Source organism: Acanthochromis polyacanthus, chromosome 8, assembly GCF_021347895.1.
Source record: "Acanthochromis polyacanthus isolate Apoly-LR-REF ecotype Palm Island chromosome 8, KAUST_Apoly_ChrSc, whole genome shotgun sequence".
NCBI lineage: Eukaryota > Metazoa > Chordata > Actinopteri > Pomacentridae > Acanthochromis > Acanthochromis polyacanthus.
The window spans coordinates 33545821-33558214 of NC_067120.1; the positions used below are offsets into that span (position 1 = coordinate 33545821).

At 38.4% G+C, this 12394-nt stretch overlaps 1 protein-coding gene across 1 annotated transcript in view; it reads left to right on the forward strand.

The window, feature by feature from the left end:
- hydin (HYDIN axonemal central pair apparatus protein) overlaps positions 1-12394 on the forward strand; it is a 138653-nt gene that overhangs the window by 250 nt on the left and 126009 nt on the right. Inside the window, exons 2-7 of the mRNA XM_051951466.1 lie at positions 2148-2255; positions 3504-3629; positions 5196-5315; positions 7847-7981; positions 8399-8598; positions 10044-10168. Of these exons, the coding sequence (XP_051807426.1) occupies positions 2175-2255; positions 3504-3629; positions 5196-5315; positions 7847-7981; positions 8399-8598; positions 10044-10168 (787 nt within the window). The 5' untranslated portion in view covers positions 2148-2174. The remainder of the gene's footprint in view (positions 1-2147; positions 2256-3503; positions 3630-5195; positions 5316-7846; positions 7982-8398; positions 8599-10043; positions 10169-12394) is intronic.

Genomic DNA, 12394 nt, shown 5'->3' on the forward strand with positions numbered 1-12394 from the left:
CGAGAAACGTTAAAGTCCGTAAACTGGTTATTTTCTTCGTAACATGCAGCGAGTCAACAGGATGAATGGAAACCTGTGAATTGTGAGCTTAAAGTGTTTTTGAGCGATTTGATACTGATGACGTCTGTTTTATTCTACTAATAAATAATTACAAACCCACTTTAACCAATTTGAAGTAAGGTGTGCGGCGGGGAACAGGCTAAACAGAACTTAACTGACAAGCCGTTAGCTTAAACGTGACATGAAGTAAAACCAATGTCCTCTTCGGGTCACTTTTGATTTATTTTCATTAATATGCATTGAATTTACAAATGCACGTTTTGTATGGACCCCCTCCACCAAAACAAACCACCTCCAGCATCCCATATGAGTTACCATATCAGTATTTCACAGACCATCCTGTCTTTTTCCAGGCCTTGCTAGCTTAAAAAGGCTAATTTACCCCAAAGTTTTTCTGAGTTTTGATATCACTGAAAACTCATCCGTTTGCATCAACATTGCATATTTAACAGTGTTTTTCCTTGGAAATAATCCTCTCCTGCCTCAAAAGGGCTCAGTTTTAACTTTACACTGTTGCTCACTTTACAAAATGTAGTTTCAAGGTGGAAATGCTCAGCTACTGTTTATAACTCGTGATGTGTCTTCTAGCAGAAAAAAAACACCATATGGACATGTTAACAAGGTAAAAAAAAAAGAAGAAGCTGTTTTCAAAGTGTCTTTACTAGTTCTGTTCCTAAAGCATCATAATGGGGACGGTACAGAAGAAAATGTGATTAATTCTCAGCTTCTCCTAATTAACACGCTGCACACAGCCTCATTTCCTCCCGGATGTTTTTAGACTTTCCAACTTTCACCACCTGCTCTCAAATGGGCAACTAAAAATCTTTGGTTTCTTAATAAGCGTGATTAATTGTGGTGTTCAGTGCAATAGGGATGACTCATATAAATAGAAGTTTTTAATTTTAGTTTTAAAAGAATAGTAAGTAGCTGTATCCTAATTATATTTAAGGTTCACCTTCGATTACGTCTCAGAATATATTGCAGCCTAGCGTCCTTCCCTGTTGAGCTCTGTAGTTCATTGAAAACACTTTCCCCAAGGAAAAACTTTTTTTTAAAATTATTATTTAAGCTGTTTTTGGACATGAAAACTCAGTCCAAGTAAACAGGGAACATTTCTTCAACATTGGCCTACATTAGCTACAAGTTATAATAATATTTTTGAAGAAATTATTTTAATCAGAAGTTCAAAGATTGTTTCAAGGATATTTATCATTTCAAATAGTGTTCCTGTGAGGTCAGGAAGTTTTACTATTTCGAGGATGTTTGGAGGATGTTGTCAGATTGTGCACAGTGATAGCAAAATGTTCTCAAACCAACATTCAAAAAAGTTTCATTCAAAACAAAGGTAGCACATTTTGCCTGTAGTGGGCTAGGGCATTTTGGGGATGTTGTTGAGATGACGTTCTCACAATATTAGCTAACATTACCTACAAGTTGTAATAATGTTTTAAAGAAAACATTTTAATCTAATGTTCAAAGATTGTTTTAAGGATATTTATCATTCCAAATTATGTTCCTATGGTGTTGAAAATGAACTAAGACTGAAAGTTAAAATGTTTGCAGATTATATTACATGATAACAAAAGAATAACATTCTCAAACCAACATTCAAAAAATGTTTTCAAGATGTTCTCGAAGCCTAAGAAAGCATAAAAATGCATTCCTATGGTTTGGCATGCTAACAAAAGTGGATCATTTTGCGTGTAATATATACTAAGAACATTTAGAGATGCTGCTGGTGAGAAAGTTGTTCTAAATAATGTTCCGACAACGTTAGGTGATAACAAAGGAAGGGCAGTCTCAATGCAACATTTAGAAAATGTTTTAAGAGCATTGCCTTTAAGGAGAAAATTTTGGGAACATAAAGAAAACGTCCTACTGAAAACATTAGTAGAAATTTGCAGAACTTTCTCAGAATGTTTGAGAACAAAATAGTTCTAGCTGGACTGGCTCTTCAGTGATCGTCTCACATTTTGGTCGTACTGACTCAGCATAGGAATTGTTGACTTAGTGTAAAATGTTGGCTTAATTAGCATTTTTATTTCATCATGGCTTCTCTTTCCTTTGTATATTTTTCTTTTTTGCAGGTGATTTTGCTCCAGAACACTTCCAAAATGAATGCAAGTCAGATTCCTAACAAGGCGTCTCTGCTTTGCAACGCTAAACTTGTTGTAACGGAAGACAAGCCGAGACGGGTGAGGATGCCCTGCTGTTTTTGGCCTTTTCTTTGTTAACTAACTTTTTCCACTGCTTGCCAGTTTCCCAACATTACAGGAACATGACGCCTTGTGAAGTCACGCAAAATTAAAAGTCGGTGTTGGAAGCAGCTTTTCCTCATGAATTAACAGCAGCCCAATTTCCTGTGACCCACGTTTGTGACATTGTCCCATTCTTTTAAAGATCCTGCTTCCAGTGACAGATTGTCCTAATAATTACCTTGGCTTCTTATAGGGAACAAAAATCAATATCTGACTGCAGTGTTTTGTTGCAGTGATCTCAGCTCAGCAATTTTAGGCCTTTGCTCGCAGCTTTTTCACTTACACTAATCTCAGGTCAGAATGAGGTCCACATGAAACTAATTATCTGTCTTGACTGTTGATTATATAGATTTCTACCCTTGTTTGGTGATATCTCATTTTTAATCACACAACAAACTTTGTTGTTCTCATTTCCCACACCATATAAAAACTTAAGTGCAACACATTTTCGGTTAACATCCGAGATAATTCTCAGTATCTCTTGTGGCTTCTGTTGTTCTATATCTATTTCTAAGTTTTAAAAAAGCACTATAGATATGTGTAATTCTATATATACCACAGCACAATGTTTACAGTTTTGTGGTCATTTCTCTGATGAACACCAAATGATCGAAAAAGGTTTTAGATTTCACCATCTAAAGAAAATCCTCTTCATTTTACTACCTGCCTCCTTGAAGTATGGGGTTTTCTCAGGAAACGTTGTTGTCTCTGAATAATAGATTGAAGTGTATTATGAATACACACCTAACCGGCAGCTATTAAATATTGCATATTCAATAACCCCGCATGCTACATTATTCATTCAGATATTAAGCTAAAATCTTTTTCTGACCTAACCTTGAAATAGGCTAAGTGCAGTTAGATGTTTCTGTGCTCCTGCTGCACTGATAAAGAGGTGCCAGAGGATTGTATGGAAAGTATAATAGTCACAAAATGCTGCTGATGGTCCTCACTGGAGCAGGAGATATTAACGTTTGTTGAGTACATGGGACATGAAATCAGCTCATGTTGCTAATAGTGGTGTCTTTGCATATTCATCATAGATGTCTGGCTTTAAATTGACAGCTTACAGCTCTTCAGCTTTTTATCTGTTTCCTACTTTCTGTTGCAGTTGTAGCAGCCGCTGCTAGTTTAAAGCACAGTAAACAGAGCTAGCGTGTGATCCTGTGCTGTGTTTGTTTGCAGGTGACTCCGTCGGTTTTCACCCAGGAGATGCTGCAGTCCACAGAGGAGCGGCTGGCTAACACCGCCGAGGTGCACCAGCCTCGCATCCAGGAGTTTCTCAGCATGGACACAACTACGTATCACAGTGTAAATACCTGCTGATGTTGTGATATCTCAGTAGCTTCATAAATGACTTCTAATGGGAAAGCAACCAGCAAAAATAGCTGCAAATGGTGCAGCGATAGTTAAAGCTGATAGTTGGCACAGATTCTATGATGTAAAACACCAACAGTGACAGTGACAGGAGAAGATAAAAAGGGGGACAGACGTTTGCTGTTACTGCTGTTGTCTTCAGACCGGCTTCAGCTGCTGACTTTCATCTTTTTGAGAATAAAACCCAGGGGAGTTTAGTATGGAATTTCTGTAGAAAAGAATACATTGAAATTTGCATTTACTTGTGACAGGCTGTCAAAGCATTTCCATTTGGAGTATCTGTATACTTACACTGTAGCCTCCTCTCTTTATTTATCAATTGGCCACAATGTGAGCTGCAATGTAAATAAATAAAAAACAACAGAAAGCAGTAGGCCTCTGAGAAGGGAAATTAATTGAGACCAGAAGGGGAAAAAAACAAATGTGTCATTATTCATCATTAATTCCCTGAATACTGAGCATGTGCTGTCCGCTGAGGGCATTTACATTGTACCTAAGCTGCTTCTTCTTAGTCAGCAGGCACTAATTGATGGGCAGAGGGCAACCAATGTGACTTCATGCTCGCTGCTTTTAGAGGCAGAAGTTAAGGGAGGGGTCTTGGAGCAGAAATGCCAGCAAAAGTTCATGAGATGCCTTTGAAATGAATAAATGTGCCCTCATCACATTCGGTGGGACCCATTTTTGCATCTCACCTTGTGCACATTTTTTGTTGACTTGTCAAATATGCAAATGAGAATGTGGACTAACCTCCAGTATGCAGATGATGAGTGGGAGCAACGACCAGCAGGGTCTTTTAAGGTCATCCTGAGTGCCACAAAATCTGATATCCAGTCTTATTTTCACTCTGGCGGCAATGCGATGATAGAGGATGAATGTAAATAATTCAGTTTAACTTCGAGAGGCTGCATTTTCACATATGCATGCTGTAAAGGGTAAGGAAACATAGTATAAAGAATAGTCGTTGCTTATGACTAGATGAGAAGCTGGAGCAATTAGCCTTTTAGCTTAGCATAAACACAACAAAATGAACTTCCAGCACTTCCAAAACTCATCTATTGACACTTATATAGCTTGTCTCTTTAATTTGAACACAAATCAATGTTTAAACCACACAAACGTCCATTCTTTTACCATTTCACATGGGTTTTGAGCCTGATCCTAGCTATTTACAGCTTCTTCTGATCTTTTTTTAAGCTAATCAGCTGCTGATGGTACTGTAGCTTCATCTATCATGGGTACAAATAAGAGAGTGCTATCAATATACTTATCTATAATGTCAGAGATTCTTCAAGAAACTCTTTTCACTCTTGAAAGTGATTAATAACTTAGAATAACCAGAATATAATGCATATTGTAGTTATGTAGAGTGCCAGGTTTTCCTTGAAGAATGCAGCATACTAACCCTTATTATGCATTTTTTCACTGCAAATTTAAGCACTGTATACTGTGCTCATAAGGTGAATTAAATAACAAGCCCTGTTGGTGTGTTTGTGTTTTCAGTTTTCTTTGGTAGATGTACATCAGCCGCTTTTCCAGCCCTACCCGTCTGAGCTGATATTCCAGAACTTCACTCCTGCACAGACCTACAAGTTACCGTTGCTCCTCCTCAACAATGACAAGGTGTGTGAATGAACAGAGTAATACAGTAAGAGTTCAAATAATAGTGCTCTACAGGAAACATGTAAGACCACGATAAAACACAATGACTAGAGTAAGACAATAAAATATCAGAAATGGGGATAGACCAATTATCAGCCAGACCAATGATTGTGGCCGATATTTGGCATTTTTCTGATTATTGCTAAATTAAATGCTCTACTTCCGGTCTTGTTGGAAATCAGCTTATTCTACAATTAAACAAGCCAACAGAATATGTGTAAGGCTATTTTCGCCCAGTTCTTTTGATGGAGTAGTCAGGAGACTTCTTCTTAAAATCAAAAGTATTTATTACAGCAAAACTGAATGTGCGATACAGAGCTCTGGGCCTGAATCCTCTGTCCCTAACCAACAACAAGTGTTCAGTCAGTTCGGATGGAATCAGAGTACTAACTGTACCTGGCCCAGTCTTCTTCTACTCTAGCAGCGTTGTGTAGCTTTCTAGGTAACGCTGCTGGCCGCCCCCTCCAGTGCTGCGCTGGTCCGCTCTCCTCTGTCACAGCAGATGTTTTGTCATTATCGCTCTCGTAGGAATGACTTCACCCCTGCAAAGCAAGATTAGAGACTGCACACACAATGACACAACAAGCTCATGTTCTTTACTGATTACGGCTTACATCAAACTATCTGTACTTTTATTATCAAAAAACTGTCTGTACTTTGATTATCTGTCACCTTGTGTCGTCTTGATCATCCTTGCATTCAAACACATGAGTAATAAGTAAAATAAAGCCTAAGCTCCTTCTTATCGATTCTGGACTTTTCTTCTCTTTGTTTCATTACAGTCACACCGTGGTAATGATGCTCTTGACCTTCCTATTCCCCAGAACCAATACAATTCTTTAATATGCACTCTTAGCAAATTATAAAACACACCATTTCCCACAGTCTGATGCAGCCTCCTCTCTTTGTCTGATGTCACTCTGTGGTTTCAGAAATGTCTCTCAAGCAGTAAAAACTGAACAAAAAACACAAACCAGGAAATTAGCTTTTCTCACAGTGGCTAAGCCTATGCTAACGGTTAGCGGCTAACTCCATGCAGAAAGATCCCAGGCCCAGGCCAGGATTTGAACCGGGGATCTTCTTGTTGCAAGGCAAAAGTGCTAACCACTAAACCACTATGCAGCCCAGTCTGGAAAATAATAATTAATAATGATTTAAGAACTGGACCTTAGCTGGCAACAAAAAGTGATAGAGCAGTGAAAGATTTCAAAACTAGAGAAGAATAGTACACGTCACTGCAGGAGGCAACCTGATCAATCTCAGTGGATCCCTCTTAAACAGAGGATATAATTTAATCACTCCAATTTCTATTTTACATATTCATTTATAGTCCCCCTTATTAATTAAGAAGCCTAGTTATGAATGACAGGCTCTCTGCTGTCACATACTGTTAAGACATTACATTTAATGTACAGGATGTCCCAAAAAAATTGACAGCATTTGAGACGTCCATATCGGAGTGACTGCATGGTCAGGAGAAATGACACTTAATAGGATTTCTTTTGAACATAAAATGTTTCATTTCAAAAATTTCAAATGGAAAATTCTGGGAGATGGTAATTCTATAGTCTTCCAACGTTTTTACAAAAGTTCAATGTTTGCGCCGCTTCTGAAACTGCTGGCCGTCCAGATCCATTTTTCCGACACAAACAGCCTTCCTCTTGAAACTTCTTATGCCACGTCCGAATCTGCTTTCTTATTGGCGCTTGTTTTTGAAATTTTCTAACAAACTCACATTGCACATTCACATTTAAATGAGTCTGGGGGTACTTCAATACACAGAATCTTTTCTGTTGCCTATTCCTGAAAGCAGAAAAATAAAAATGACTGCACCTTTTTAAGCAAAAAGTGCAAACTAATTTTAAACAGATTGTTAGGTGATGAAATGATGTCAAAATTTCTGGGACACCCTCTATATTGGTTCCAAATATCAGTGATTGGCCTTGCTTGATTACCAATAATCAAGTCAGTATCTCAAATCATCCAAAAATGTTTTGCAGTTTTCCAACTGGATAACACCAATGCAGGAGTTCTGCTAAATAAGGTGGCCATACATGACTTAAAATCTTAAAAATAAACCACAAAATGTAAAAATGAATCCTGAAATGAATAGGAAGCCAGTAGAGAAAGTTTCAAGACAAGCTACAGACTGCAGGCACTGAACAAATGACTGCTGATAAGAAAAATAGTTTTTTAAAACAGTGTGGCTGCCGAGCTGATAGTTCAATCAAAAATATCTGTGAAATGAAATGACCCGAACATGCCAACTCTCAAATACCTTTGCAGGAGAAAAAAAAAAGAAAGATTAAAGCTTGTGTGGGTTGGGTGCAAGACAATGATTGGAAAAGGCCATGGGAGATTGGAGGATATCTATACAAGACACCATCAAGTGATGCTAAATAAATCATCACTCGTGAGCTTCCCTGACTTTGTGTTTGTTGCTGTGCTGCCTTTACAGTTTCTAAAGTGTGTGTAATGTTTTTTTTGTCCAGGTTTCACGGCAAGTGATGCTTCAGCAGCAGGACTCTGAGTATTTCTGTGTGGTCGGTCCAGAAGATCCAGATAGAAAGGTGGCACCAGGACTACCTGCCACTTACACCGTCTCCTTCACCCCACAGGAGAATAAGGTATACTGTAAATAAATAACTGTTTTAACTTAATAATTTACGGTTTACATATGTTTACATTACACAAAATAACTATTTTACAAATTACTCTACGCTACACAGTGGAAAGTTGTAATAATGGAGTAATTCAGCCATAAAACCAGAAACAGATTTTCAAAAAGAGTAATGATAGCCCGACTGTACAAATTGACAGGATTGGTTCCTTAAGTTTTTGATGATTTTCAATGGTGAAAATACTCAACTCTGCTGTTGACTGCTTATTTCACTCTTGCTGTGTATTCCAACATATTAAAAAAACAGCATGTGGACATGTTAAAAAGGTAAAAAACTCAATTTTTATCATTGAGGTTTTTAAACAATAGCTAATTAGCTAAATACCTAAAAATATTTGCGTCTCTTTGTACTTTCTCCATGCAGGACTACGAACATACAATCATTTGTGTGACAGAGAGGGAGCGGTTTGAGATCCCGATCCGTGCCATCGGGCCACGAGCCATCCTCGACTTTCGTGATGAGATTCATTTACCTGTTTGTCCTGTGAAATCCTGCACGGAGAAAACTCACCTCGTCCGCAACATGGGAAACAGTGAGGCCAAATTCGAGTTACGCACACAGAGGTGAGAATCAGTACAATGTGGACTTACACTACCGTTCAAAAATTTGGAATCACCAAGCAGGTTTCATGTTTTACATGAAAACTCACACTTTTTTCCATGTGCTAACATAATTGCACAAGGGTTTTCTAATCATCAATGAGCCTTTCAACACCATTAGTGAACACAATGTAGCATTAGAACACAGGAGTGATGGTTGCTGGGAATGTTTCTCTGTACCCCTATGGAGGTATTCCATTAAAAATCAGCCGTTTCCAGCTAGAATAGTCATTTACCACATTAACAACATCTAGACAACAAATGGCCATTTTTTGCCATTTCACATGGGTTATGAGTCCGATCCTAGCAATTTTCACCTTCTGCAGATTTTTTTTCTGAAGCTAATCAGCTGCTGTTGGTACTGTAGCTTCATATATCAGGAGTACAGATAAGAGAGTGCTATCAATACTCTTATTTATAATGTCAGACCTTCTTCAAGAAACTCTTTTCACCCTTGACAGCGATTAGAAACTTAAAATAAACAGAATTTTGCCAGCACTTTTAGATAACACAATGTAGCATTTGAACGCAGGAGTGATGGTTGCTGGAAGTGTTCCTTTGTACCTCTGTGCAGATATTTCATTAAAAATCAGCCATTTCCAGCTAGAATAGCCATTTGCCACATTAACAATGTCTAGACTTTATTTATGATTAATGTTATCTTCACTGAAAAAAAATCATTTTCTTTCAAAAATAAGGACATTTCTAAGTGGCCCCAAACTTTGGAATGGTAGTGTATGTCTACTGTGTTTGAGTGATTTTCTGTATTTACTCTATAACTCTATATAGAGTAACTCTATAAGCTCCATAAGTTCATATATAGAAAGAGTCGACTTACTACGGTGGCCAGCAGGTGCAAACGCACTGCAAACACAGAAATGATCCAAAACCAAAAACTCACAAACACATAAAACACATGCAAGAAATAAATACTGCAAGAGAAACATGCTACAATCACAGAAACGACGCAGAAGCAGACTTGCAAAATCACAAAACAAATGCAAACGGAAAATGCTGCAAATATATAAAAACACACACAAACCCCCAAAACAACAGCAAGCCTTTTCCCATCAGCCATTTCTAGCTGGAAATGGCTGATTTTTACTGAAATATCTGCACAGAGGTACAATGGAACACTTCCAGCAACCATCACTCCTGTGTTCTAATGCTACATTGTGTTAGCTAAAAGTGTTGACAAAATTCTGTTTATTTTAAGTTACTAATCACTGTCGCTGCCGTTTGCAGCGCGTTTGCACCTGTCGGCCACCGTAACTTACACATCAATGCGATCTGGTCCAGGACTACATTATGCTTTAATTTAAGTTTGCAATTATTACAGTTGACTACAATTAAAAGTTTTCTAGAACATTTCCTCTGCCAATTTCTGAAACACTAACCTCTAATTTCAGGCCTTTCTCAGTGACACCTTCTTTTGGGACTCTGGATGTAGGCGGAAGCATACCAGTGACTGTGGTTTTCCACCCCATGACAACAGGAGACCACAGGCAGGACCTGCTTCTGCACTACCACACCGGTGAGATTCAGGCCTCTCAAGTACTCATATATCCAGATTTCTCCAAACGCTACATTCTTCTATTCTCTAAATGCCTCCAAAGAAGAGAGGTAGTGAGTTTTCAGATGTTCTCGCTCAGTACTTCTCAATATTTTGTATAAAGCAGTGAAGTTTAGCTTAATCAAAATATACTGTTATGAATGTGTCCACACACAACAATGAACCTGACCAGTGAGACAGTGAAACAATGGAGAAGTGTCACCTCACAGTGGACTTGGTTTGTTATGGCCGCCACACACACTCATATGGAGAGAAGATTCTATAAACTACAACAAGAGTTTTCATAATCAGCAGAATGGAATAGAGTGGAACTAAAAGGATGAATGTGTTTACTGTAATCACAGAGGCAAACACCATAATAAGATTCTCTATCTGCAGCAGTGGTGACCCTGAAGCAGAACAGGACTGTTAAACAGGACCACACATACCAAACTATCTCCTCAGTCCATCCCAGGATCTGATGCTAATGGCCGATAATCAGGCATTCACTTTAGTCAGATGGGTTTGTTTCATTCTGCATGTGTGTGTGTGTTGCAGTCTTATCAGTGTTCTCCATCCACAGAGCAAATAGATTCCACAAGCCAATTCAATTACCTGCTCATTGTCTCTTTTCTAATTGTCTTCTTTCTTATGGGCTCCGTGTAAACACAACATGCTGTGTGCGACTGCACAATGTGTTCACGTGTGAGTATGGCTGGTTTTGGATTCAGAATGACAGCACATGTAGCAGATAAGTAGATACTAACAAGGTGCTTTGGGAAGGTGTGTGTTTGTGTGTTTGTGTTTGCTGGAGGCCATGAAGTCAAAGGTGAAGTAATTAATGGTCATGAGAGGAGAATCTATAGCGTCCCGAGAGAGGAGGGCTGAGAGCACAGCAAGGATTTAGCTCATGATGGCTGTGGTTGGATCGTATTTACTGCTCACTAAGGCTTCCTCCCAGGACTTGTTATCCTCTCCTCTCCTCTCCTCTCCTCTCCTCCCTTCCCCTCCTCTCCTCTCCTCCTCTCCTCTCCTCTCCTCTCCTTTCCTCTCCTCTCCTCTCCTCTCTGTTCTCCAACATGGAAGGATTAGAATTTCAGAATACATTTTTAAATACCCTGAAGAACAACATACTACCATGCCAGGGTTGCCAAATCTCATGTTTTGCCATAAAAACTAGGGATAGATTGGCCGATTATTGTGGCCAATATTTCACAATTTCACTATTATCGGTATCTGTATTTTTATTGACTGATTATTGCTAAATTAAATGCTCTGCTTCATGTCTGATGCAGCGTCCTCTCTCTGTCTGCTGTCACTCTGTGGTCTCTGAAATGTCTCTTAAGCAGCAAAAACTGAACAAAAAACACAAACTGCTGCAACAAACCGGGAAATTAGCTTCTCTCACAGGGACAAAAACTTCAGCAGTTTGGCACTTCAAGTTCTTAAAATCATACAACTTTATTAAGTAACTGCTCATTTTACGTACCACTGATTGAAGTTATTTGTAGTTCATTGGCTGAACATCATTTTTATGTATTATTATTATTATTATAACACATAAAACTGATGCAAAGTCATTTTTGTTGAACCGCTGTTTATATTGTGTAATATTAAAGAGTCCTGTACTGGACTAGAAAACTGGGACGACTGGCTCCACTTTTTGCAGATGACTCCTCAAAGCCAGATTGTTTGGATACTGAAGCTGAAAAAAACAAGTGACAAGCCCTGCTTTGAATTTAGATCTCTGCACTGTAAACAAGTAAATGATGTTTATTTTGAAAGGTAAATTAATAACTTTGCAAATCTGCACTGCATTTATCGGTCTAAGATGTTTCTAGCTTCAGCTCAGTGCAGTCAAACAATAAATCATTCATCTTCTCTTTGTTTATTCATTTAGCATTATTTGATAAATGTTAGTTTTTAAACAGACTGAACTGAAACTATTTCTGCTTTCCAAAATTGTGTTTTCATGACAAATCTGCTCTTTTGGGAATAATCTTGTTAAAAATGTTTTATGATTGATTCCTCTACTTCATCCACATCATGCAGTTTGGTAAACAGAGGTCACACGTTTTGTTGTAGCCTCAGTTACCCTCACAATTAGCCAGTGTCCTCGACATCAAAAGCAAAAAGACTTTTCTGGTGCACACACGGGGATCAATTAGAGGTGAAAGGAGAAAGTTGTTCGGAAACATCACTTGACGG